General features: G+C 36.3%; 1 protein-coding gene across 1 annotated transcript; it reads right to left on the bottom strand.

The window, feature by feature from the left end:
• Positions 1-3,072: 3,072 nt before the first annotated feature.
• LOC102008647 (chromosome unknown open reading frame, human C3orf58) lies at positions 3,073-24,315 on the bottom strand (the record flags this gene model as incomplete). The annotated part of the gene is given in 3 exon segments (XM_005407727.2): positions 3,073-5,923; positions 9,272-9,575; positions 23,648-24,315. Coding segments are annotated over 3 exon segments (1,293 nt in total). The 3' UTR covers positions 3,073-5,591.

Raw genomic sequence — 24,315 nt, forward strand, 5'->3', positions numbered from 1 at the left:
ATTACCCCATCAGTCTCATAATATCATAAGACTCAAATAAAGTATTCTCTTTTTAAAATATGCAGTCTCATAGATGCTAAGTAAGTTGTTTAGAGCTACAACCAGTAAGGGTCCAAGAAAAGATCCAAATTCTCACTCTCAAAAACATATATTCATTTTAAATGGTTAAAAACTTTTTTCTAAATTGCTTTTTCTTAAATGCATCAGAGAAACTATCTTTCGTTGGGAAAAGGTGGCTATCAACGGTTTGAGATGTCTACAGTTTTAGCAACAATGACTTTTTAAATGGAAAACAGCGCTACGGAAAGAAAAAACTACGCTTAAAATGTCATCACATTTCCCTAAGACCAATATGCTTAGTTTCATAAGGCCAGAATCTGCCTGTAACTTCTAATTCTTAACTTATTCTATTTCTCAAAATATGGAAACTGTTTGAAAACCATAACATAAAAAGGCAACAAAAAATATAGTGCCCTGGTAAGGATGCAAAAAATAATCAAAAGCTCTATCTGTAGTGTCACTATAAACATATGTACATTATTTTAACCCGGAAAGTTGTGTCAGAATTATTTATGACTGGAAACACATTTTACGGCAATAATTGAGGGTGGGTGTGTTTTTACCCCCATTGCCTTCCTACACATCCAGTATTACTGCCTTTCTAAAAATGGAATGATAACCTACAAAAGGCCTTATTAAATAAGGTAGTCAAAAATATGGATGAAGATGTTATAGGAAACTAAAATCAATAACCAATATCCGAATACAAAAAAAAAAAATTGATGAGACTTTTTAAGAACATTGCAGTATCACTGGTTTTGTTCCAGGATTAAAATACTGAGTTTATTGGTCCTGTCTTTATCTTTATAGGGGTCACTTCTGTTAAAACTTGAAGTTATCTACCATCTGAGAATGTACACAGAAGAGGAAAGCTAAAATGAACATTTTTGTGCATAACTACTGAACACATTTTTGATGTGTCCCCTTAAAAGTGAGAATTTCTTGTAAGTCTCTTAGATCTTAGGGTGCAAAAAGAATGGCCTATAGTTTCAATATTTGTAGATAAAGTCGTAGATAGTTTTTTAAGTCCGAGATAGATCCTTAAGAGTAATCTAAGTAATCTTCGTAGATATGAGAAGTCTCAAATTGGCAAGGTGAAAGGGAGTAAGGTTTTACCCTTTCTTTTGAAATTGTTGTCCTTATTTTCAACTCTCTTTCCTTCTAATGCTTTTTTTTTTCTTTTTGACCTTGTCTTTGGGACCTTTACTGCTCCTTGCGCTCATAAACCTTCCATTCCATTAATGTATAATAATTAAAAAATGGGTAAGATTTTGTCTTTGTACAATTACATGATCTTGTCTTCAACTGTATTTTTCATTTTTAAAAGTTGTAGAAGATGGTAAAGCAGAAAAAATGTTCAGGCCAACCAGAAAATTAATCAGAAACCGGGCAGAAAAACTGAGCCTCAGATCTAACCACTATCCATTTTTTGTAACTATGGACAAGTAATATTTTGAAAGAAAATGTTCTTGTCTGGAGTTTAGACTAATACTTAACATCATATACTAGTAATCTACAGCTTTATTAATAGTAGCACAGGCATTTTATGGCTTTTCTACATATTAAAGTGAAAAACTTAAATGGGTGAGATTACAAAAAGTATTCATTTTGTATAGTGTCCAAAGTTCTATTTTTTTTAAATAACTGATTTCTTCTCATCAGAATGGAAGATAACTCTTGCAGTTCCTTTGTATTTAAGTTTTTTTTAATGGAAAAGTTTCTCCTTTCCCCTGTAACTTGTTAAAAGTCAGATTTCCATAAAACTGCCCATAACTGTATTTTGTTGACTGCACCCCCATGGTGTCTTTTAACATGTCCTTTTGTGCTGTGTACCTCCCATCAATGGAAAGATACAGGGGCTTCATCAAATTCCAGTTTGTTTTTATTTTTTGGCGCGACACTTCATAGGTGGTACTAGGTACTATCCAGACTCTTATCAAGGGACACACTGTAAGGTAGATCTACAGGTTCAGGTGTTGCCATTCTGATCCACATGTACCTTATCAATTTTTCCACTAATCGCTTCAGTAGACACTGATTATCCACTTAGATTTGTAAATGCCTCAGAAATTGCCAAATGGTCATATTCTAATACTTCTGTATATGTTAACTAGGATAATTCCATGTATTCTACAAAATTCTCTCCTCACCTCAGGGTGTCCTGACATAAGGCAGGAGAAATATTTATCTCCAACTTACCAGGTTTCAGAATTCCTCAAGATCCTTTCAAAGATGACCAACTTGACCGTTTTAGTTGTTGTTTTTTAGTATCACTTCAAAAGCATACATTTTTATGTTTTAATTTATTTTCATTATTCTTGTTATTGACTACGAAACTGGTCTGTATATACAGCTAGTGGGTCAGAATCCCCACAGCTAGATGTAGAACTTTTGCAAAAAACAATTGGTGTTAGCTTTTCTGCTTTGGTGCTATTGAAGTATTACTTTTAATTTTCTGGTTTGAAAAGGTGTTGTGATTTTGTTGGAGGAAAAAAACGCTTACCATGTACATATGAATCAAATTCATACAGTAGCTCAGCAGGCCAAGCTGATGCACCCCTGTAATCCCAGCACTTGGGAAGATAAGGCAGAACTGCCGTGACTTCCTGCCAGCCTGGGTTACATAGTGAGCCTACATAATGAGTTAAAGGCCAGCCTGATTTACAAAAGGACACTGTCTCACCCACCCCACCAAAATCATGTAGTTCACATTTGCTTAAACTAGGGAAAGTAAAATGAATTAAGTTTGGTTTCATGCTGCTAACATTTGGACTTAGTGTAATGACGGTTATACTACCATTTGTTATATTTATTCTCTTGGATACATTAGAACATTCCCATAATGCAACTGCGTTTACAAATTCCATTTTATAGTAAAAGATATTCCTATTAAAGAAAAAAATAAAAACACACACCTTACTTTAAACCAGTTTTCATAAGTTATAACAAAAATACATGCAAAACAAAACCTCATTTTCCACTCCAGAAAAATATACACAAATCAAGTTGAGATAGTTTGAAATGTGTGATTCTTAAAGTATTCTTTATTAAGATCATTAAAAGTTGTAGAAACAACTTTCCATTATAAAGGCACAGGGAGACAGTTCTGATAAAATATTCAAATTAAACAGTAACTTACAGTACAAAAGACAATTTTAATGCACATACAAACCCCAAATGTCTGATTCAAAAATATTTTACTGCGTCTATTAATGGGCAATGATTAAAAATATAAATTGCTGCTGTATAATAAATATCTAATAGTGAATATATTGATAGCAAAGTGAACAAAATATTTATTGCTTTTCACATACATATTCTTCCCTGTAATTTTAAATTTCTAATTCTTCTACTCTCTTCTCAATCTTTTCTAAAGTTAAAGAAATTCCACATAATCTCATGGGGGGGAAAGGTAGTTATAAAAAACTACCAAGTAGTAGCAATCACTGCTGGCAGTGTTTCCTTACTTTCCCTCTGTAATCACAATTATAACCACTCATCCCAACGGTAAGATAAACGTTAGTTAAACCATTCTAAGGTTTGTAATGAATACTTATCAAATATAAAAGATGTCCCATTTTGAAATTACATATTTTATTGGTAGGTCTGAGTTAAGAGGGGAATGCTGGGATAACTGATTTTTCCTACTCCCTTCAAAATCTTTCCAAAGTTGTAAAAAGTCATCTTAGTAAAATTCTTTAGCACTTAAACGTTTCATTGAGAGCTATGCGATGAACTGATATATTAAAATTAACATAACGCAATCTACTTTATAATGGGAATCTCTTCCAGTTTTAAAACTGAAAATAGCGTTATTAATTCCACCTTCCTCTTTTTTTGCAGCAACCTAATTTTAGATGATACAAACAGAATTTTCATCACAAAAGTCAAATAATGTGAACACACCATCCTAATAATATAATTTCAACTTAGGACATAGCTACATTAAAGTATGTGATAAAATTACTTAACTATATGTCATGTTCCATGTATAGCAGCTACTACTGTGCCTAGCACAAAGTCGATGCTCAATAAATAGTCACTGAATGAATGAAAAAGAAAAACTTGGCTTTGGTTGTACATATTTTAACCACTTTCTGATTTAGGTAAAGTCAGTCTAAAACTAACTACTGCACACTACACCAAACTTTGCTGTAAACATGAATAATAACTTCAAACAGAAAAAAACCACATACGTTATAGTGAGAATAACTTTTAAAATAGTCTACAAATTTCACAATTTGTTGATTTGTATCCACATGCTTAAATTTGATGTTTTGATTTTTAGCAATTGGGTAAAGAAGACTTTGCTGAGAAGACTAGCTAATTGTCTGCTTTACTGTAAAAGTTTTTAGCCTATCAATAAATAAAAGGTTCTGACACCTGATCAAACTCAGTGACTACATTGTTAATTTTGCAAAACTACCAGTTAATAGAAGTGTAAAATACCTTTAAGTCACATGTTCTTGAAAGCAGTAGCTTGTTTTAAAGAATAATCAAGGAGATATGAATTATGACAGAGCTAAAATATTGGAAGTAGGGTAATAAGAATAAGGTGACCAATTCTATTTTAAATTCTAAACATAGGACTAGGTCTAATATTTCTTTGGCATATGCATTACTATCTTGGACTAGTTAGCATTTTAAAAATACTATGTTATATTTTTTTCTGAACCAAAATTACCAAGGTGTAATTACTAGTGTACTCTTTTTAAAGCCTTTAGTAAAGGATGAAATGACATTTTGTAACATATGCTGAACTTCATATTCAATGTACATTTACAATTACTGGCATAGAAGGATGTAATTGTTTAAACAACCTGAAATGATGTCATGCAAATGGCAAAAACACAGAAGGCAGAGGGAAAGTATGTACATAATAAAATACTCAAGTTTTTTGAAACAAAAAACAAAACAAAACAAAAAAAAAAATGAAAAGAAAAACACAATAAACCAGGGACTCCTGCCCTAACAGTAAATATGTACCGCATAGTACTGAATGAAAACTAGCTAAAATTTAAATGAACACCTACAGTAACCTGAATGTGTAATATTTAATTAAGAAAATCATAAAAATGGAAAATAAAACACCTATACATCAGAAGGAATAAGTGGCCTATAAAACAGGCCAATCTAAGTTGACATTCAAAGTAAATGCAAGAGATTCACAAAATCATGATAGTAATGCAAACTAAGTTATCAAGTACCCTTTGATACACAAGCCAATGTAACTATCAGACTCAGTTCCAATAGCGTAACAATATTCATTAATCCACTCAGGCATGGGGGAGGGGCAAAGCAGTCACTGATAACTCAAGTCTCCAAAGTATTTACTTGCAGAAGCATCACGTGAATTTTGTAGTAATGTCTTATTTTGATGGATGTTAATGTAAGATATATCAGTGCAAGTTTAGCATCCTCTGGATATAACACTTCCAAATTCCACTTTTCCAGATAGTTTCTGGTGGTTTAGTTTTGCCAGTGCTCTTTAAATGGAGAAAAGAAAAAAAAAAAGTAAAGTTCACCTTAGACTACCTGACATTATTACTTAATTGTGCCAGATATTCACGCAGCTCCTTGGCTGCCTGGAATCTGCCATAGCGTTTCTTTGGGTTGGCACATTCATCCAGTAAGGCCTCGAGTCGGCCATCTTTGGCAATTTCAGTTGGTGGGTCATGAAGAAGTCCTCCAGAGGTACCACGCCAGGTGGCATGTCTGGATAAGAGGTTCTGACAAACAGCATAATAATTGTGGTCCACAGTGACACGAGCACAAAGAATTTCTTTTGAGAATGATAAGCAAGCCTCCTTATCACAGTCATCAAATTTGCTTTCATACCATACATCCCAATTTTCAGGTTTATCTGTAAAAGAGGGAAAAACAGAAGAGAAATGTAGTTTAAAAGTTCTCATAATGTATTGGTTCTATACTACTATACATAAAAGTACCTTATAAATGTAAACATTTAAATATATTAATTCACATAACTATCTACTGGGAGTCCATCAATGCAGAGAGAGGAATCATACACGATCCTTACCACTTACAGGTTCAGACTATTGATTCATAAAGTACGATACAGAGCTAGAAGACGAGAGAAGATCTGCTACTTCTGGCTGGAGCTACAGAAGGCTGCATAGAGGAGTACAGCTGATTTTAGGTCTTAAAATAAAACAAGTCAGAAAAACAATAAAGGAAAACAGCATTCTAGGTCCAGGCAAGCACTTAAAAGATTGTTGCAGTGATTGAGGAAAAAATGAGAACTTCACTGTGGCTGACATTAGGTACCAGGGCTAGTAGACAAAAGCTTAGAGAACCAGGCTACAACTAGAAGGATTACGACCGTGATTTGTTTTTAGAAAGATAACTCTGGGTTAAAGACTGGAGGGACCAAGATGACAAGAGAATCAATGAAGGCATAGAAATAAAAACTGACTGGAGAAACATTTGTGACAAATATCAACAGGGAAAAACATGGGTATAGGTTAAGGTTCTAACTGGAGGACAAGACAGGTACTAATAACATGTTTGCATTAATTTTTATAATGTAAATAAAATAACTAAGATATTTAAGAGGGTATGTCACACACGTAAGTCGAACCAGACTTGAAATGACTTTAAGGTTGGAATTATAACCCCACATTACGAAACACTATCATGCATGTGCTTGACTGAGCTACAGCTCAGAAGATAAGTAGCTAGCTATATAGTATACGGAAAGAAGATGAGGCATTTTGGGGAGAGGAAACTGCAGTGGGGAAAACCCTGAATTAGAAAGATTCACTCAAGAGGACAAAAGCCCATTATTCCTGAAGTCTCGGGGGAAAGGACAGAAGGGTACTAAATCAAGTAGTATGAGGCCCGGTCACAGACTGTCCCTGGTAAGGAATTTGGATTTTACTTGAAGAACAACGAGAAGTCATTAAAATCCTTTAAGCAAGTGAGAGCTGATTTATATTTTTAAAAAGTGAGTATTCTAATAGAAGGAAGATAAAGAGGGAAAGAATTTCAAGTTGTTATCAATCAAGAGTTATTTTCTGAACTAGGCAAGGGGCCACACACTTGGAACTCCCACTACCTGGAAGGTTCAAGTATGAGGGTCTCAAGTTTGAGGCCAATCTGAGCATTTTGTGAGATCCTGTCTTAAAAATTAAAAGGGCCAGACTGTAGCTTAGTGGTAGAGCACTTGCACAAAGCTCTGAAGGGGAAAGAAAAAGTCACTTTCCCCATTTACTGACTAGGTACTTCCTAAAGCAAAGCAGCAATCTGAATTAGGTTCTCATGGGTTAAATGAATGGATACTGCACTGAGTGAGGCAGAGTACAAACAAAGAAAATGATAAAGGATGGATAGAAGAGACAAAGGAACACGTACAGGGACCTAAAAACCCCACAGTCTATGTATACACTGTACGCCATAACACGAGCTAAGACAAATAATATCAACATGGATGAAAAAGTGCTTACGGGAACTAGAGAAGGAGAAGGGAGAGCGCGGGAAGAGGAGGAAGATTTTAAAAAAAGAAACAAGCTATGATAAGCACAGGTAACCATTTCCCAAGATGATCGTAACATGAATTACAAACATGCTAATAAAATAAAAAATTATATTAAAAAAAGAAACTACCAGAATGGAGACTGAGAGACATACATAAATCAGCAGTACTTTTAAGAACGGCTGAAATCAAGGAGAAACAGAAAGGGTTCTTGCATGTACTTGTTTATGGGGAAGTCAAAACATTGGAGATTAACTTGAATGGGAAGTTGAGGATAACTGCTACAAGTTCTAAAAGAAAGATCCAATCCACTGTCTAAAAAAAAGAGAAGTGATAATAAAGGGAAGCGCACTGATGGAGTTGCAACAACAAAGCTTCAATTTCCCTACAAAGAAAAAAATTCACTTACTAAAAAATGGAAAGAGAGAGTGAATAAAGGTCTTCTGCAAAATGGCTATTTTCGGGCCCTACTGTAAGACATTTGAGAAGAGCTGGCCAGAGTTGAAGCAGCACTACAGCAATGCTCCTGTACGAAAGGCAAGCATGCGGAAGCTGTATGGCTGGATTCACGAAAGTCAGGACACAGTATAAAACTGTAACTCTTACTCTAAGAAGATCTGTGTAAAGTGAAAAACAAAAAAATGACAAACACTGGAGTGAAAATATGAAAAGTTTAGGCAAACTGCAAAAACTATCAATACATGAAAAACCACTGACCTGTACACTTTTAAAAAAGAAAACCACAGTGCAACCTACTACAACATTTGCGTAAGTATTAAGAGGCGAGTGGGACACTCCAGTAGGGCACTCATTCTCTTTGTGAATGAAGACTTCCATAGCAGGAAATAGCACCTTTCAAGGGTGAGCGAAGAATCAAAATTTGCAGTGAGAAAAATCAAATACTTATCAGGATAAGGCTAAGATTCTACAAAATTGTCAATATATTACTGTTATATTAGTTCCATTTCTCAGGTGCCACAAATGCGCACTTTCTGTTAGTACAGCAATGCTTACTTCCCTTCCACCACAGGACATAATGGGATAGGATTCAAAATACAAGACTCAACACACAGCAATAACCCTTCAGGTTCTTCTTCTAAATGAACTGGTTCTAGAGTACAGCACCAGTTTATCCTTAACACTTTAAATTCTCTGTGGCACATACTCTGCCTATTTATCCTATGGAGAACTCAGAAATAAATGGAGAACAAAGTTTGAGGTCAAATGCAATAATCAGCATATCAAACTAAAGTCAGATCTTTGATGCTAAGAATCATCCAAATACTTAAAGACAAAATCAAACCATCCCTGTAGGAGCCCCAGAGAAGAAAACACGAAATATCACTGTAAGAGACCCCAATGAAATGTGAAGTCTCTCTGGAAAGTTGTAACAATACAAACCTTATAGACTCCTAACCCACAGAATATAGCACACAGTAAGTGAAAGACATGTACACACACACAAGCATGTGTGAGGAAACACACACTATATTCACATTCACTAACCCCCAAAGATATTTTACTATATATGGAGAAAATGACTAAAGAGTGGAAGTTTAATAAATAAATATTTATTCGCTGATACTGGTTATACAAAGCAAAGAAAGATGTGAGGTTGTCATCTAAGGAGGAAATTCAAGGCTTACTTCATAAAATATCATTTTGATACAGAAAAAAATGTATGTAAGAAAATAAATCTAGAAGTTATATACTTACTTTGTCTAATTAATCTTTTGTCAGCAACCAGAACATTTTCAGCATCCACTATGATTACCTTCCCATCTCGAGGACCAACTGCAAAATTGTCAAAGCTGACGTCCAGGAGGTAGAGTGCAAATTCAAAGTCATTGTTTGTAAGTTGCTCTGCTATTTCCATTAACTGCCAAGCAAGATCCACTCTTTTCTCCCAGGGTGCATTGAAGTAACTCCACAGTTCTTCTCCGACATAATTTACAGCCACCATTCTTCCACACGCTCCAAGGTATTTTGCAAACGGCCAACCCTCATCCGAAGGAAAACTCTACAAAACAATTATCTTATTATTAGAAGAGATTCTGATGAAGGTGTTCTAGGTTTCTCTCAAACCCCTCTCAGTAAAGACTGCTACTAGAGTAAGTTTGGACTTTCTTGTTACAATCAACAGTTCATTAGAGATGATTTTCATTTCTTCTGCAAATCTTACCATTACTATACATCCCTAGAAATAAACACGGTGCTACCTCGGTACTTACTGTTAATTCATTCTAAGAGGCAGGATGACACCAAAAGCAATGAATAGCAAATTACTTTGAGGGGGGCTGGAAAGGGTAGTGAGATAGGAGGCAATCAACACCAAATTCAGCGCAAAACAAACAAGTACTGGGACAAAATTTTTTATATCAAAATGTATCGAGTACCAAATTCACACATTCACACAGGAGTTTCACAGCACTCAAGCTCCGTGGTATGACCGCACTTGATCTTAGCCAAAAGGCCAAGAAGCGATCCATGGTATGACTGCAACTTTACATTTTTAAAATTAAAAGAAGATTCAACAAGTCCTGCTTATCAAAATCTCAGAATAAAACTGATCAACAGCTCACAGTCTTTATTACCAAATCTCAAAGTATGCTTTCTTGTACCTTGACTCAAGTAAATGAGATCAACCAATCCCAATTTTTGAACAGACAGGACTGCAGGTCTACTAACAAGCAAATATTTACCAGAACCAAGGTACTGTCCAGTGCTATTAGTAAGAGTGAACTAAACAGCCTCTGTAGCCATAGGCTTTTATTTTAGCAGACTAGACACCAAACAAATCATTGTGAGGAGGATGTCAGTTGCTAAAATGTGGCAGAGGCCCATGACAGCATTTAATAGGTGCCCGAGCTATTCCAGAAGTAGTCAGAGGAATTCTTGGGCTTTTTAAACTACATCCAAAAGCAGGCAAAGAACAAACTGATTCACCAATGCAACCCCTACTCCAAGCCTCAGGTTAGTCTTATTTTCCTTTCCCTGATCACATTTTTCTGTTCACTATGGCCCAGCCTTCCAATTGTTTATTTAATGAGTTTTATAACTGAAACATGTAACTACAAAATGAGCACTGCAGGAAAAAAAGGATAGGAAGTGATATTTTCAGCAACTTTTTAGGTACGATCACAAGACCATAGGTGAGTTCAAAGAGCCATTGTTCAGGCTAGGAATCTTCCCTTATATTGGAAAAAAAGAAATTATGAAATGTTTAAGTATAATCTTGCAATAAACCACTACTACTGAGTATAAACATAGCCTACTTCCACTGTTAAAAATTAAACAATTGATATACATTTAAAGTGCTAGAGGTAAGGCTCTTTAAATCTTAAGAGAACAGGCAACATCAACTTTACCTTGAGTTTTAATTGTCAAAACACAATAGCAATGTTAAATTAAAATTTTTATGAACTGTGTAACAGAAAAGACTTTTAAAACTTCATAATTCCCAATTTTCATTTGTTCTTCAATTTAAGACTATTAATGCATAACAATCTTACTTGTTCTTTGTGTCTGTACCTTTCAAATATTTAGATTTGCAGTTTTGTGAGAAAACAGTAATTCTACGAAAAATTTAGAAACTATGAATCTTTAAATTTGGTAGACTGATACAATTTTAGTGCAGAGACTTTATTTATTGACTAGAAATTAGAGGCAAGCACATTTTTAGTCTTGTGGCTGAGGGTTTTTTAATTTCTTTTTGGGGATTAGGAAAACGTGCTCATGTTCAGTGTGTAGTAGAAAAACTGATTTCTAACTACTCACTATTTTTAACTGCCTGCCAATTTAAAATACCAATGACCTTGACAGTTTAGTTACGTACGATTACAAATGGTTTAACTATTTTCTAGAAGTGTTCATGTAGAAAGTCACCGATATAAAAAGTGAAAGCACTAAGGATAAGTAAATACAGGAAGTTATATAATTTTGCCATGGAAAAGTAAAACAAAACACTCCTCCATACACTATTGGTATATTATTCACATGCCATATTGTAGAACAGATACAAACATATCTTTGTGAAAATAAAATGGTCTTTGACAACAGGAGAAAAGGGAACCCTGCCAACATCTGCACATGTACAAATGCCTCCTTGTTTTTGGAGCCTTTCCAATTGGCAAGCAACAGTCAAATCTACACTTCATTACCCAAGTCCCCCAGAAGAGGGTAAAATGTATGAACAAATGTCACAATGAGCAAACTTTATATTCATATAGTGCTTCCTGATAATTTTAACTGAAATCCTGTTATCTCATTTTAAGAAGAGCACAATTCTTTCAGATAGTTCCTTACCTAGCATTTTGCAAGAACTTTAATAAATTCATTTGCTCATATGACAAGAAGTTTTCCCTGTATAATTAAAACAGTCAGATTTCATTAATGAGAATAGAATGTTATTAAACACATGGTAGTACACAAAAATGCTCAAGGGAAGCCAAAATATTTCTAATTTTCATTTGAAGCAAATGGCCAAGCAGAATTTGAGAGAGAAAACTTTAAGACACCAGAGCTTGGATTTATTAAACATATCAAGCAGTATGAAAAACAAACTCTTCCTGATTACTAAATTTTCAAATGGAATAAAACACAGCAGCTAAGGTAAGTAGTTTGATGTAGGGGCCTATATTTTCTTATTTAAAACAAAAATCTAAAAACTGGAGTTCAAATTGCCCAATACAATCTGAGTTAATGTGATAGTTAAGATTACACAAAGACACAACAGTTTGGTTCAATACCCAGCACCACAAAAAAAAAAAAAAAGGAAACTTAAGAGAAACAAACCATAGTAAACTGCTAAGGTTCAGGTAAATATTACAAACACCTTCACTATTAATTTCCAAAAATAAAATATATGATTATGAAACCTTAATACCAGATATGGGCATTTCTTTTTTTTGGGAGGGGCAATAAAACCCAAACAGTATCAGTAACAATACTGTATACACTAACAATATTTTAAAAAGAAAGTTTCAGAACCAAGTAAACAAAACCAGGACGGTCATCATCATTCAGTATAAGAAAAAAAATTAAATGGAGGTGATATTAATATACATAGTTGAGGGGCTGGGGATTTAGCTCAGCGGCAAAAGCGCCTGCCTGGCAAGCACAAGGTCGTGAGTTCAGTTCCCGGTACCGGAGAAAAACCAAAAAAAAAAACATAGTTGATATTAAAGATTTAAAATCATAAGATATTTATATGCTATTGCATATAGTATTTAACAAAATTTCTACATTTACAGGACAGTATAGTTCATTATATAAATGGAACAATGAACCTGAAAATACAAGGTTAAATTTTGATGTCCACCTCAATTATCTACATTTCACTAGCTACAGCTATGGGCAAGTATAACTTCTTGGTTTCTTATTCTTAAACCTGGGATAGTGTTTGTATTGCCATATTTATGAAACAATCCAATACTAAAAGAAAAAATGACATATCACATACTTTACGAAGAACTGCATACCATAAGGTAGATATTCATCAAAATGTGCTTATTTTCTCAACACCTACCAAAAGGCAAGTAACACCTTCAAAATATAAGCAACTACTAAATTACAGAAACATATTCACTGTCCTCTAATAATTTCTAATTTATCATGAGGTACACAAAGTGGTTACCAAACTTTAAAAAGATGTGAAGCTATGAGAATGTACAAAGCATCCATAAATAGTAATAATGTGAGAAATCAAAAATGTGGTAACATGTATACACATAAACATAGCCCTTGATGGTTGTTATGGTTGATACATTGTATCAATTTGGGGAGTCTAGACATTTGGCTAAGTGACTCAGCAGAGAGCCCGGGTGCTTACTTTGTATACATTCTGAGCCTGTGCAAGAGGAGCACAAGGAGATTATGTGAGAGCTACAAGGCCCTTAGGTGGGGGTAGCTTGTTTATAATGTAAGGGAGGGAAAGAGGCTGCTTGCTGCCACTCCTCCCTTTTGCTCTTGTTTTTGCCATGAACCTTTGCCCTCTGCCATGTGCCACTCTGCCCCGGTGAGCCAAGCATGGACTGAAACCTCCACAAACTGTAAGCTAAATAAACAGTTCCTTCCTTCATTTTGGGCATCAGGTATTTTGTCCCAGCAACAAGAAAAAAGTAACTAAGACAATGGTGCTTTTTATTTATTGTAAACAAAAACCACCAATTCCAAATGCTGAAATGACCTATCAAGACCTAAATCAAAAAGATATCATTATATTTTAATGATTAAAAACAGGGCAGTGCATTCAGAGAGACACAGAATTGGAAGGTACCTGAATGGTAAATATAATTCAATCTTAATACAGTGTTGATTTGCCTAAAGTCATATATGAGGGTAAAAGGCAAAGCCAAGGTAGCTATAATTCTTTTTGCAAAAGTCAAAACAGATTAAAAACAGACTCATAGAACTTTTCAATCCAATAAGAATTTTCTCAGATTTTAGAAAGATACGCTACAGAGGAGCGCCCCACAAGCAAACATTACGCTGCAAAAACAATGTGGTACTATTTACCCTAGGACAGCTCTACTTAGGTGGAGCCAAAAGGATGAGTAAGGAAAGGGAGTAAGAACACTCCACACATATGCTAAAGTGATGAGGAAAAAAGGCCAGTGAAGCTGCAGTGAAATGAATGAAGCAACGGCTTGAAGTAATGGGGTATGGAGGAGAAATAACGAATAAATCATGCTGGGATTACAGAATAAAACACAAAGTCTTCAACACGGTCTTCACTGCAGGTTATGGAAAACAAAGATATGTCAAAATCTTTACATTCAGGACTACCTTACATACTGGAATCAACCATTCCCCTGTGGTATACAACACTATTCCAAAAACAAGTTTATAAAATATCACAATATATAACCTGATTCTAACATGTTATAGCAGCCACAAAAAAGGAGACATAAATACATGAATAAAAACACGTAACAGTATCTTTTCAATTATTTATTTTCAAACAATGAATGAAACTAACCGATTAAAGTAAGATCAACTTTAACAGTGTTTGTGTTCTACTGTCCTTTTCTCTCCTGTGTAATCGAAAGGAGCCTTGCTAAACTAAATTTAAAAGATCAAAATTCCTTCCATATCAGAAATATGTGTTTTATAATCATTGATTACTTCATTAACATTCCATTGAATGGAACATAACTTTTCAGTTCACCTAAAAAAGAAAAAAATGAATACAAAACAAGAGCTGTGTTACCACTCAAAACTTTTTTTTTTTTTAGGAAGGAATTTCTAGTATAAACAAACTAACCTCAAAAAAAGTCTGTTAATAATCAAAATATACAATCTAAAATCTGATGGTCAAATTTTCTATATAGTTGGCATTTCCACACAAAAACAATTATGAATTTAAACTTTAGAACTCCCTTAGAAAGTAAATGGTACCTAAAGCATAAAAATGTTAAAGATTCAATTTAAAGCTTATAATTCTTTCTAAAGGCCCAAATTTGAATGAAATCCCATTGTGGTAATGCATGTTGTAACAGCTGTTCATACAGATTAGTCAACTGTACTGTGCTGGTGACAGACTAATGTGTTCACAGTTTTGTGAACTGTCTGGAGAAGGAATATAGTAAAATTGCTGGGTTGATTTAATGGTTACCTAATTTTTGCTAGAATTTGCCCACGACCTTAGCTTCTTTCTTTATACTGCCAAGTAATGGCCAAAATCCATTGCAAACACTGTAGAAGCTTAACAATCTCAAGATTTTTAAGTCATAGGATATGTTCCATTTATTATGAAATAATTTTCTGAATGCCATTTCCACCCACCTCAAATTCCAGCAATATTAAGCAATGCCTTGAAAATAGTAAGGTTGTGTCATCCACTGAGTATCATGTGCAATAGCTGTCTCTAAAATTGAAATCCAATGTTAAAATACATTAAGAAGAAAAAATATGTACATTTATCAGACATAAATCATATTTTAGAATAAACAGCTTAAGAAATGCTCCCCCCCCCCTGCAAAAAAACATCTCATTTGGCTACAAGTTTTAAATATGCAACAATGTACTGGTTCAACCCACCCTTTCTTACCCTCACCAGCAACTACCATCTACATTTCTAACTTGAATATACAATATAACTACAAACACCACACTCAAACATTTGCTCTCAATAAGAACAAAATTTCAAAGGAAAAAAGTAATTATAAGCTGCTTCTGGACTCAATAACCTCAGAATGCTATCTTTCCTTAGTCAAGACTGACTTCTCAGCTTGACAAGTAGAACAGTACTAACTTCCCGGTTCTTTAAAACACAAATTGAATTAACACAGTCCCTTGGAAGAAAAGCCTGTTTGCTTACAAGTAATGTCCTCCTGCATTAAATATTTGGACTGTGGTTTTACATTGGTATTCTTGTTGCTTTAAATTTAAAATTGCCAAAACAAAACTCTTGGTTCACTCAACCTATTTCTTCTCTGGGCTTTCTCCCCATAATAAGGAACAGTCATGCAATAATTGTTCAGGCTCCAAACCCAAGATAACCCTTTATTTTTCCCTTGCTCTTAAACACAACAGCAAGTTTAGAAGCTTTTGTTCTGAAATAAATTTGGTCTGACTGTTTTTCATAATCGCTGTTGCAAGTTCTTAATCCAAATCACCAAGACCTTTCCCACAAGTGTAAAAGCTTCTAGCCTTGACTTTTTTCTTTTTCCTTATAAATCCATTCTCTACAAGGGCTGGGGATTTAGCTCAGGGGCAAAGCACCTGCCTCGCAAGCACAATGTCATGAGTTCAGTTCCTGGTACTGGAAGAAAAACAAAACAAACAAACAAACAAAAAAACCCACATTCTCCACAAATCAGGCCCTGCTAAAACCACTTCTAATTTTCCCACTGCTCTAAAAATAAAATCTTAGCCCATTAAGCATGGTACAAGGGTACACTGGATCTAATCCCTGCCTGCCTCTCTGTTGTATTCTACTACTTCCCTGCTCCCATGTCTGATCTGATGTTGGAGCCTTAGGATTTGAACAGCTCTTACCCTAAAACTCCAGCCAGCAGAACTCAGCACACTGGCTTTTTCTCCTCATTCACACCTCAGCTAAAACGGTGCTCTTTGTCATCACTCATGTTAAACCATCACTCCATCCACAGTTAGAGAATCGAATTCTCTTAGTACCAGAGATGTTCTCTTTATAGGATATAATATAGAAAATTATCATGCTCTTTGTTTCCTGCCCACACTTAATGTTCCAGAAGGCAAAGGCTGTACAAAATATGCCCCTGCCTGTCTTCCTTACTGTATCCCAAGGGTGAAGAGATCAGTTCTTGGCATTACTGCACAATACTATACAATTTTTGTCAAGTCTCCTCACAACTAAAACTCCAAAAGAGCACTAGAAGAGACAAACATGAAGATCCTGAAGCAGCATACTTACTTCAGATAATAATCTTTTAAGATTCTAAGAATGCTCATATATAGCCAAGATATAATCTCTATTTTTCAGTATACCATTCACAAATGTATTAAATTACTAAATCTAATGACATTCATAGAAAAATAAACTGTATTTTTGAATGCTTATGCAAACACTTTTCCTATAATATTGATTCATTTTACTCTATCTGGGACAAATCCCTGAACCATTTTAAAATTACTACACCCAATAAACTTGTATTATATACTTCTGAACCAGATATCAATATAATGTACTAATGAATTTATCAAATGCTACAGCTGTATAAAAACTGAATAAAGTGACTTGCAAAAAGTACATTATAAAAAGGTCCACAATAAAGATATTCTACACATATTTGAATACTACTACTTGGCCTTAACTTTTAAAACAATCTTGTTAGGTAAGTACTAACATCCCTATTTTACTGATTAAAAAATCCAGGATCTAAAACATTAAGTGATTTGCCCAATGTCATCCAACATCTTTGTGGAAATACAGACTATGAATAACATTTGTTATTTAATACTGTCTTGTTTTTTAATACTGTCTGTTACACTTTAGATCTAAAACATCCCTCAAAGGTCTTATGTTCAGAGGGAAAGCTTCTGGAAGGTGTCTGGATCATGGCAGCACTATATGCATCTAATGATGAGTTCACAGCCAAATGTGCTACTAAGGGGCCCTGGTCAGAAGATCAGGTCACTGGGGTATGCTTTTGGAGGATGTATCTCCCTCTCAGACTCCAACTCTCCCTTTGTTTCACAGTTGCCATGATGTGAGCAGCTTCCTACTCCCCCACCCACCTGGACTGTTCCACCATAGAGTTTTCTACCTTGGAGCCAGTATACCATGGACTGAACCCACTGAAACTATAAGCCAAAATACACTCTCCTCTTTAAATTGCAAATGTTGGGTATTGTGTCTCAGTGATGGAAAAGCTGACTAATATAATGCCTGCATCACTCCTGCTACCCCTTACTCTTATTTTGGCAAAATTCCATTCAACCTTCAGGTCTCAATTCCTCCATGAAACTTTCCTTAGTACCCATTCTTACCAAAATATACCTTGTCTCACCTTACATGAGTCATCTGACAGTGTGCATATATATTTATTTCAGTGTTTGTTTAAGCTATATTGATTGTAATACATATATTGTTACATGTATTAAAATACATACATATTTATCTCTAATCCATCACATTAAGCTAAATGCTCTTTCCATCCTTTCAATCTACATGGTCTGTAAGATGACTACCTGCCAAATGAACACACAATTCTGTTTGGACTACAACTCCAAAGAGCTCCCAGGTATTTCCACAGATAACTTCTTACCAGGAATTTATAAATTGTATGTAAGATTTTAATATATAATATATATGTTTATAATGTGCAAAGTCTACAAGTAGGATGAATGACCATCCTTACCTTACACTAGTAATTTTCAGTCTTAAAACATTTTACAACCGTTTACTAAGGTTAATCATATGTATAAGAAAAATGCAGGTTTTACATTCTAAGGCCATTATTAGGTTAATAGATAGGTAATGAGTGGAAAGGGAAGAAAGAAGTCAGCATTCTATAAAGTGTTAGCAGCAATTACAGTAGCACAGGAAATAGGCCAGAATGCACAAGCCAGAAAAAACAATAAAAACCAGTCTGATGATCCCCAGGGAAACTAGCCACCCAAGTCTAGAAAGGAGGATCTCACCAAAAAGCAAGCTTACTACTCTTCAGCAACATATATGAAGAATACAAACTAACCCATACAGTGCAGATATGAAAAACAATTCAAATATCAGAAAACACAGGATAGTATTAACAATGGTCAACATATGGATAAATCTAGAGATTACACCAAGAAGCAAAATGATTATGCTCCACTGGTCCTGAAATGATGCATTCTTAAGAATGCTCTTTCTGGGGTCTTTCTAAATTAAGTCACCCTCTTTTTGAAGTAGCTATTTACTCAGCCTTGTTACTGCTTTTATTTTATAATACTAGGGATTAAATCCACAGGCTTTCATATTGAGCTACATACGCAACCCTTTTAAATTTTTTTTTTTTTAACTTTGAGACTGGATCTTGGCTAAACTGCGCAGGCTGGCTCAAACTTCCAATCTTCCTGCCTCAGCGACCCAAACACGCTGAGATTACAGGCATGTGCCATCACACCCATTTTTGTTTTTTCATGAAATGTAGTAAGTGTCAAGCGTCAAGGAAATCTCAATAGGAAAAAAACAAAAGTTCAAAAGCTTACGAACTTATTAGTTAAAAAATGCTAATGTGTTTTGAAGCCTAAATCTAGAAATTAAACTACTTAATCAACAGCCAGTGGGGGTGGCTCCCTAAATTGTTGTTTGAAAAACTCTCTGAGACAAAGTAGAAAAAGAACATCCTTTCATCCAGAAACTATTGCCCCAGAAAATGCTTGGCTACATACCTCTCTGTATGTTTTTCCCTTAAAAGAAATCTCTGGGTTTTGTTTTGTTTTAATCTGACTTCATGCGTATCAAAATTCTGGGGTAGGGAGAAAGGTTTAAAAGAAGGTTACTGTCTCTCCCCTTCTATCTCACGTGTGTACCCACACACACATGTCGTCTGTAAATTCAAGAACAGGCAGGTATGAATACTAAATTAAAGCATATCAGTAAAATAACTTGCTATCTTGCTGTCATACCTCAATTTTTTAATATTTAAACTTACATTCCAGCAGAGATCTATATCCAAATTCCAAATTCCTTTTTAGAAGACCTTCATTAAACTCAGTTAAAGCCAAATTCAGAAGATACCTTAAAAAAGACTAAACATTTCTCAAATCAAGAATCTGAAAGCCCCAGAATGGTAGGTCAAAAATAGGAAAACAAATCTAACAGCCTCATTTTATACGGAGGAAGTGAGTCCCATAAAAAAGCTTATCAAGTTGCTCAAAATGGTACAATTAGCAAAACAGCAGTAATTTTTTCTTTACTTCAAAAACTATTTTTAGCAGTGCACTTTCAAAGTATATTCTCCACTGTATAAATTATAAACATCATTCACTCAAAATTCTTTCAAAAAATTCAACCCTTAATGTAGGAAGACATATCAGTCTAGCTGGAAGTACAACCGATAGAATCACTGTTTTTAAGAAGACCCATATCCCAAGTAAGCTACAAAGCAGCTAGTTAAGTATACTAATGGTAAGAGTTACTACTTTTACCTATTTACTAACATTCATTTAATGCTTACGTACCAGATATACTATATAATGCCTAGCAGGTTATTTTGCCATTTACAAGAAATAAAATGGAAGTTTAAAGACCATAGCTTAAACTATAACAGTTACATATATATTAAACCATATTAAAACCATGATTCAGAAAATATAAGGCAAATAAAATTCTACAAATACAATATTAAAACTAAATCCACACCCCCCCTTCCCCCTAACTAAGATCATTCTTCATTTCTTATAAACAAGACCATCTTTAGTACCTCCAGTTCACAATCAGATACTCTCTGGGCTTTGAAAAATCCAGACAGTATATCTCTGTCTGTCTGTCTCTCTCCTCCTCTTCGCTAAACACACACAGTTCTTTGTAAATTCAAGCATAGAGAGGAACAAACACTACAGAAAATTTATCAGTAAAATAACATGTTGTCTTGCCAACTGCCCTAACACCTCTATGTGTGAATATTCCAAGATTGTTACTATACAACACAAAAATCAACAAAGCTCCCCTTCCCCATTTTTTCTTTTCCATAGGATTATGACTCGCTTAGTATTAAAACATTTCTCTTGAAGTTAAAACGTGTGGAGGAAAAGAAGGTACCAGAATAGAAGATGATGATACTACTCATTATGTTGGTGGTATGATGTTTATTAAAATGATGTTCATAAAATTTTATGAGAAGATGATTCTGTGGTAGAAAAACTTTCCTAAACTTGTAAAATCATCCAACTACCAAACTGCCTCACACTGGGAAATTTGTATTATAAACTTACATAGACAGGTATGCATGCACGTATTTTATAAACTATCATATCTCTTTACAAGACATAAGAGACTTCCATTTTTTATTTTTTTCAGACCAGAAGACACCAATAGGCTAAACAGACTCTAAGTGGTCTTCGGGTCTTTTTTTAGTGCCTACTTTATCAAGAAATTTTAAAACGCTTATCCTGGAAGCATGTTTAGTACACAGAATTTTTTTTAAAGAATAGTTTGAGGAAGTTACTTTTAAAGACACCCCCCCCAAAAAAAAACAGTTAGATTTTGGACAACAGAAGATTTTTAAAAATCTAGTTTGTCAAAAATTGTCCAAAAGTTCGACAAGTAGCTCCCTCTCCTGGAAACAAGATGTGAGTTCCCCTTTAAACTGTAAAACACACACTGGCACCCGTGTAAGACATTTTTAAAAACTACATGAAGCAAAAAAATGTAAGTAGCCAGTTTTGAGTGATTGATTTTTCTGTGCATGTGAGCAAAGAATTTAAAACTTTTCATTTTAGTTTTATACCATCATCGATCTTCAATTATACCACCTATATTTGGAATTTACTGACTTTTAACCAAAAAGAGTGGTTTTATAAGGAAAACAGCTACATAAAGATCTCTTATTTTAAAAAGTCATATTCTACTTCCATATCAGATTAAGAAAAATAACATGCCAATATGACTGACTGTTAGGAAAGACTATAAAATTGAGGATGTAATTACCTCTGAAACAATAGTACCATTCCTGGGAACTGGGTTGTCTAAATTAAAAATAGTTCACCAATGTCATAGTCCACAAAGGTTGATACACACATCTCACACACTAAAAACAAACTCATCCTATACTTTATCCATCCACTTAGAGTAATTGCATCACCAAGTTTAAAATAATACCTGTGAATTTTTAACATACGGTTATCACTAAGGATGAAAATAGTTTAAGGAAAAGAGCTAATCCGAAAACAAGACAGAAGCACATTTCACTATCTGAACTCCAAAGCAACCTAAACATGCCAAGAGAACTTCAAAAACAGAAAAGCTTCCAAAACGAAGCACATTTACCTTAGTGCAAATCACAGTCCAAATTTTCTCAAATTTGGAAGCTATAACTATGTCTATAAAGAACTAGAAATAGATACATGTTTTAAAAACATTAGCCCTAATATTAGGTATCTCTAATACACCAATTCATAATAACTTGATAAAATTCTTTTCATAGGCAGCCAATGTTTTAAATATAGGAAATATGCATTACTAAGATAGCTCCTTACTAAATTTTTGGGTCCCAGAGGCTTTGACAGACTACCTGCGTCAGCAAACTACAGCTAAAGCTTTCTCCAGGAACCAATCATGCTGATATAAACAACACAATTTCTATCTGGAAAGATCAATCAGAAGAAAAAAAAAATATATATATATATATCACTTAAATTCAGCTGTGTAGATATCACAAATATGGACTCAACCTTTAAAGACTAGTTTTGGAGCTACTAAATAAAGTAAATTTCTTCGAAGAAAGTTCAACTATACACCACTAAGGATACAGCAGTATTTAATATACAACTTGAACTTCAAAATTAACCCTTTACATACATACAGCCTAGGACACCTTAAAACTTACTAAGACTCACACTAAAATTTCATTTGAGGCGAAATATTTGTGTTGAGATTATATGGCTGAACTAATCAAACAATACTGGTTTCTATTAGCTAAAATGGGCAGCCGAGAACTTGAAAAAGCAAAACAAATGCTACACATTCCTATCCATGCGTTTCAGATTAAAAAAAAAACCAGTACAAACCCTCCAGGCATTCGTGACATTCTCAGTACCACCGAAAGGGCATGAACTATATTCCAAAATTACTTGATTCAATTTTAAATCATTTTCCCCCTGTGTCTGAAATGCAGCAAAACTCTCATGAAAGAGGCGCGCGGTAACTTTTCGGGGAATCACAACCCCACAGCTGTAATCACCGCCCAAGGACACCGCGCTCTAGCCGGGTGGAAATGCGTGGACACTCGTTTCACTACCCCAAGGGCGAGCTACTTTTTTTTTTCTCTTTTCTTTTTGCTGTCCCCAGGAACAGGATCTCATTCTATTCCCCTAAAAGGCACATTTACTTCCAAAATACAATCAGAAGAGAACACAAGGCGATTGGGCAAGAGGAGAGAAACTCCTCTCCCTGTTTTCCACCCGAGCATAACATTTCATCGCCTTTCAGCAACCCGATCACCAGACGCACAGGGCCGGCGGGGCAAAGATCAGGCTCGGCCTTCAGCCTTCCCTAGCCCAATCCAGCGGTCTCCGCTCACTTTGTGGTTTCTGGGTTCTGACCTCACTGGGACCACTCTCCGGACGAACTCCGATCGCAGACCGCAGTCTTAATCTCTGACCTGATCCTCCCCTCCCTGCCCCGAACCACTGCTAGATAAGGAAGACACAAAGCGAGGACAGACTCCGGGGCCGAGGTGAGGCCGGCCACGGGGACACTAGGCGAGGGTTTGCGGGGGGACACGCGGTCTAAAGCCGCTCGCGATGACTTCGGGAAGGACCTCAGCAAGGTCCGGGAGCTCGGGCAAGGGACGCCCAGCGCCAGCCCCAGCGCGGCGGCGGCGCCAGGGCGGAAGGAAGCTCCCTCTGGCGTCCGAGGACCCGCAGCGCCCGCGCCCAGGTGACGCCCCGTCCCGCGCCCACCTGTAGCACCAGCGGCTCGGGGTTGAAGGCCAGCGTGAGCAGCAGCTGCATGCGCTCCGAGTCCTTGAGGTTGCGCAGCAGGAAGCTGCCCGAGTCCTTGGTCTCGGCGTAGCGGCGCACCAGGCGGTCCAGCAGGCGCTGCGACGGGCAGTGCACCAGGTCGGACCAGCCCTCCACCGCCTCGGGCGTGAGCAGCCGCACGTCCCCGTTGAGGCGCGCGAACTCGGTGCGGGGCATGGCCTGCAGCAGGTCGCAGCGCGGCCGGCCGGTCGCCCGCTTGCAGATGCTCTGGTCCAGCTGCGCCAGCTCGCGCTGCGAGCCCAGGCGCTTGAGCACCACGCGGCGGCGGCCGCCCTCGCGGGGCTCGCCGTACTGCGCGAAGTAGACGTTCTTCACGTTGAGGAAGTCCAGCAGGCGCAGGCGGCCCCACGCCTCGAACGCCACCTGGCCGTTGAGGAAGCGGCGGCACCAGCTCGTGCCGAAGCACGCCGGGCACTTATTGAGCTGCAGGAAGCGCCGGTCGGCCAGCTCGTTGCGCTGCCAGGAGGCGAGCAGCGACGGCGAGTGCAGCACCATGAGCACCAACAGGCTGCCCAGCGCCGCCAGCTTCAGCGAGCGGGACAGGCGGCCCAGCTTCGGGGGCACCAGGCGCCACATCCCGCCCGCCC

Source organism: Chinchilla lanigera, unplaced genomic scaffold (genome assembly GCF_000276665.1).
Source record: "Chinchilla lanigera isolate Chin_1 unplaced genomic scaffold, ChiLan1.0 scaffold00107, whole genome shotgun sequence".
In the NCBI taxonomy this organism is placed as follows: domain Eukaryota; kingdom Metazoa; phylum Chordata; class Mammalia; order Rodentia; family Chinchillidae; genus Chinchilla; species Chinchilla lanigera.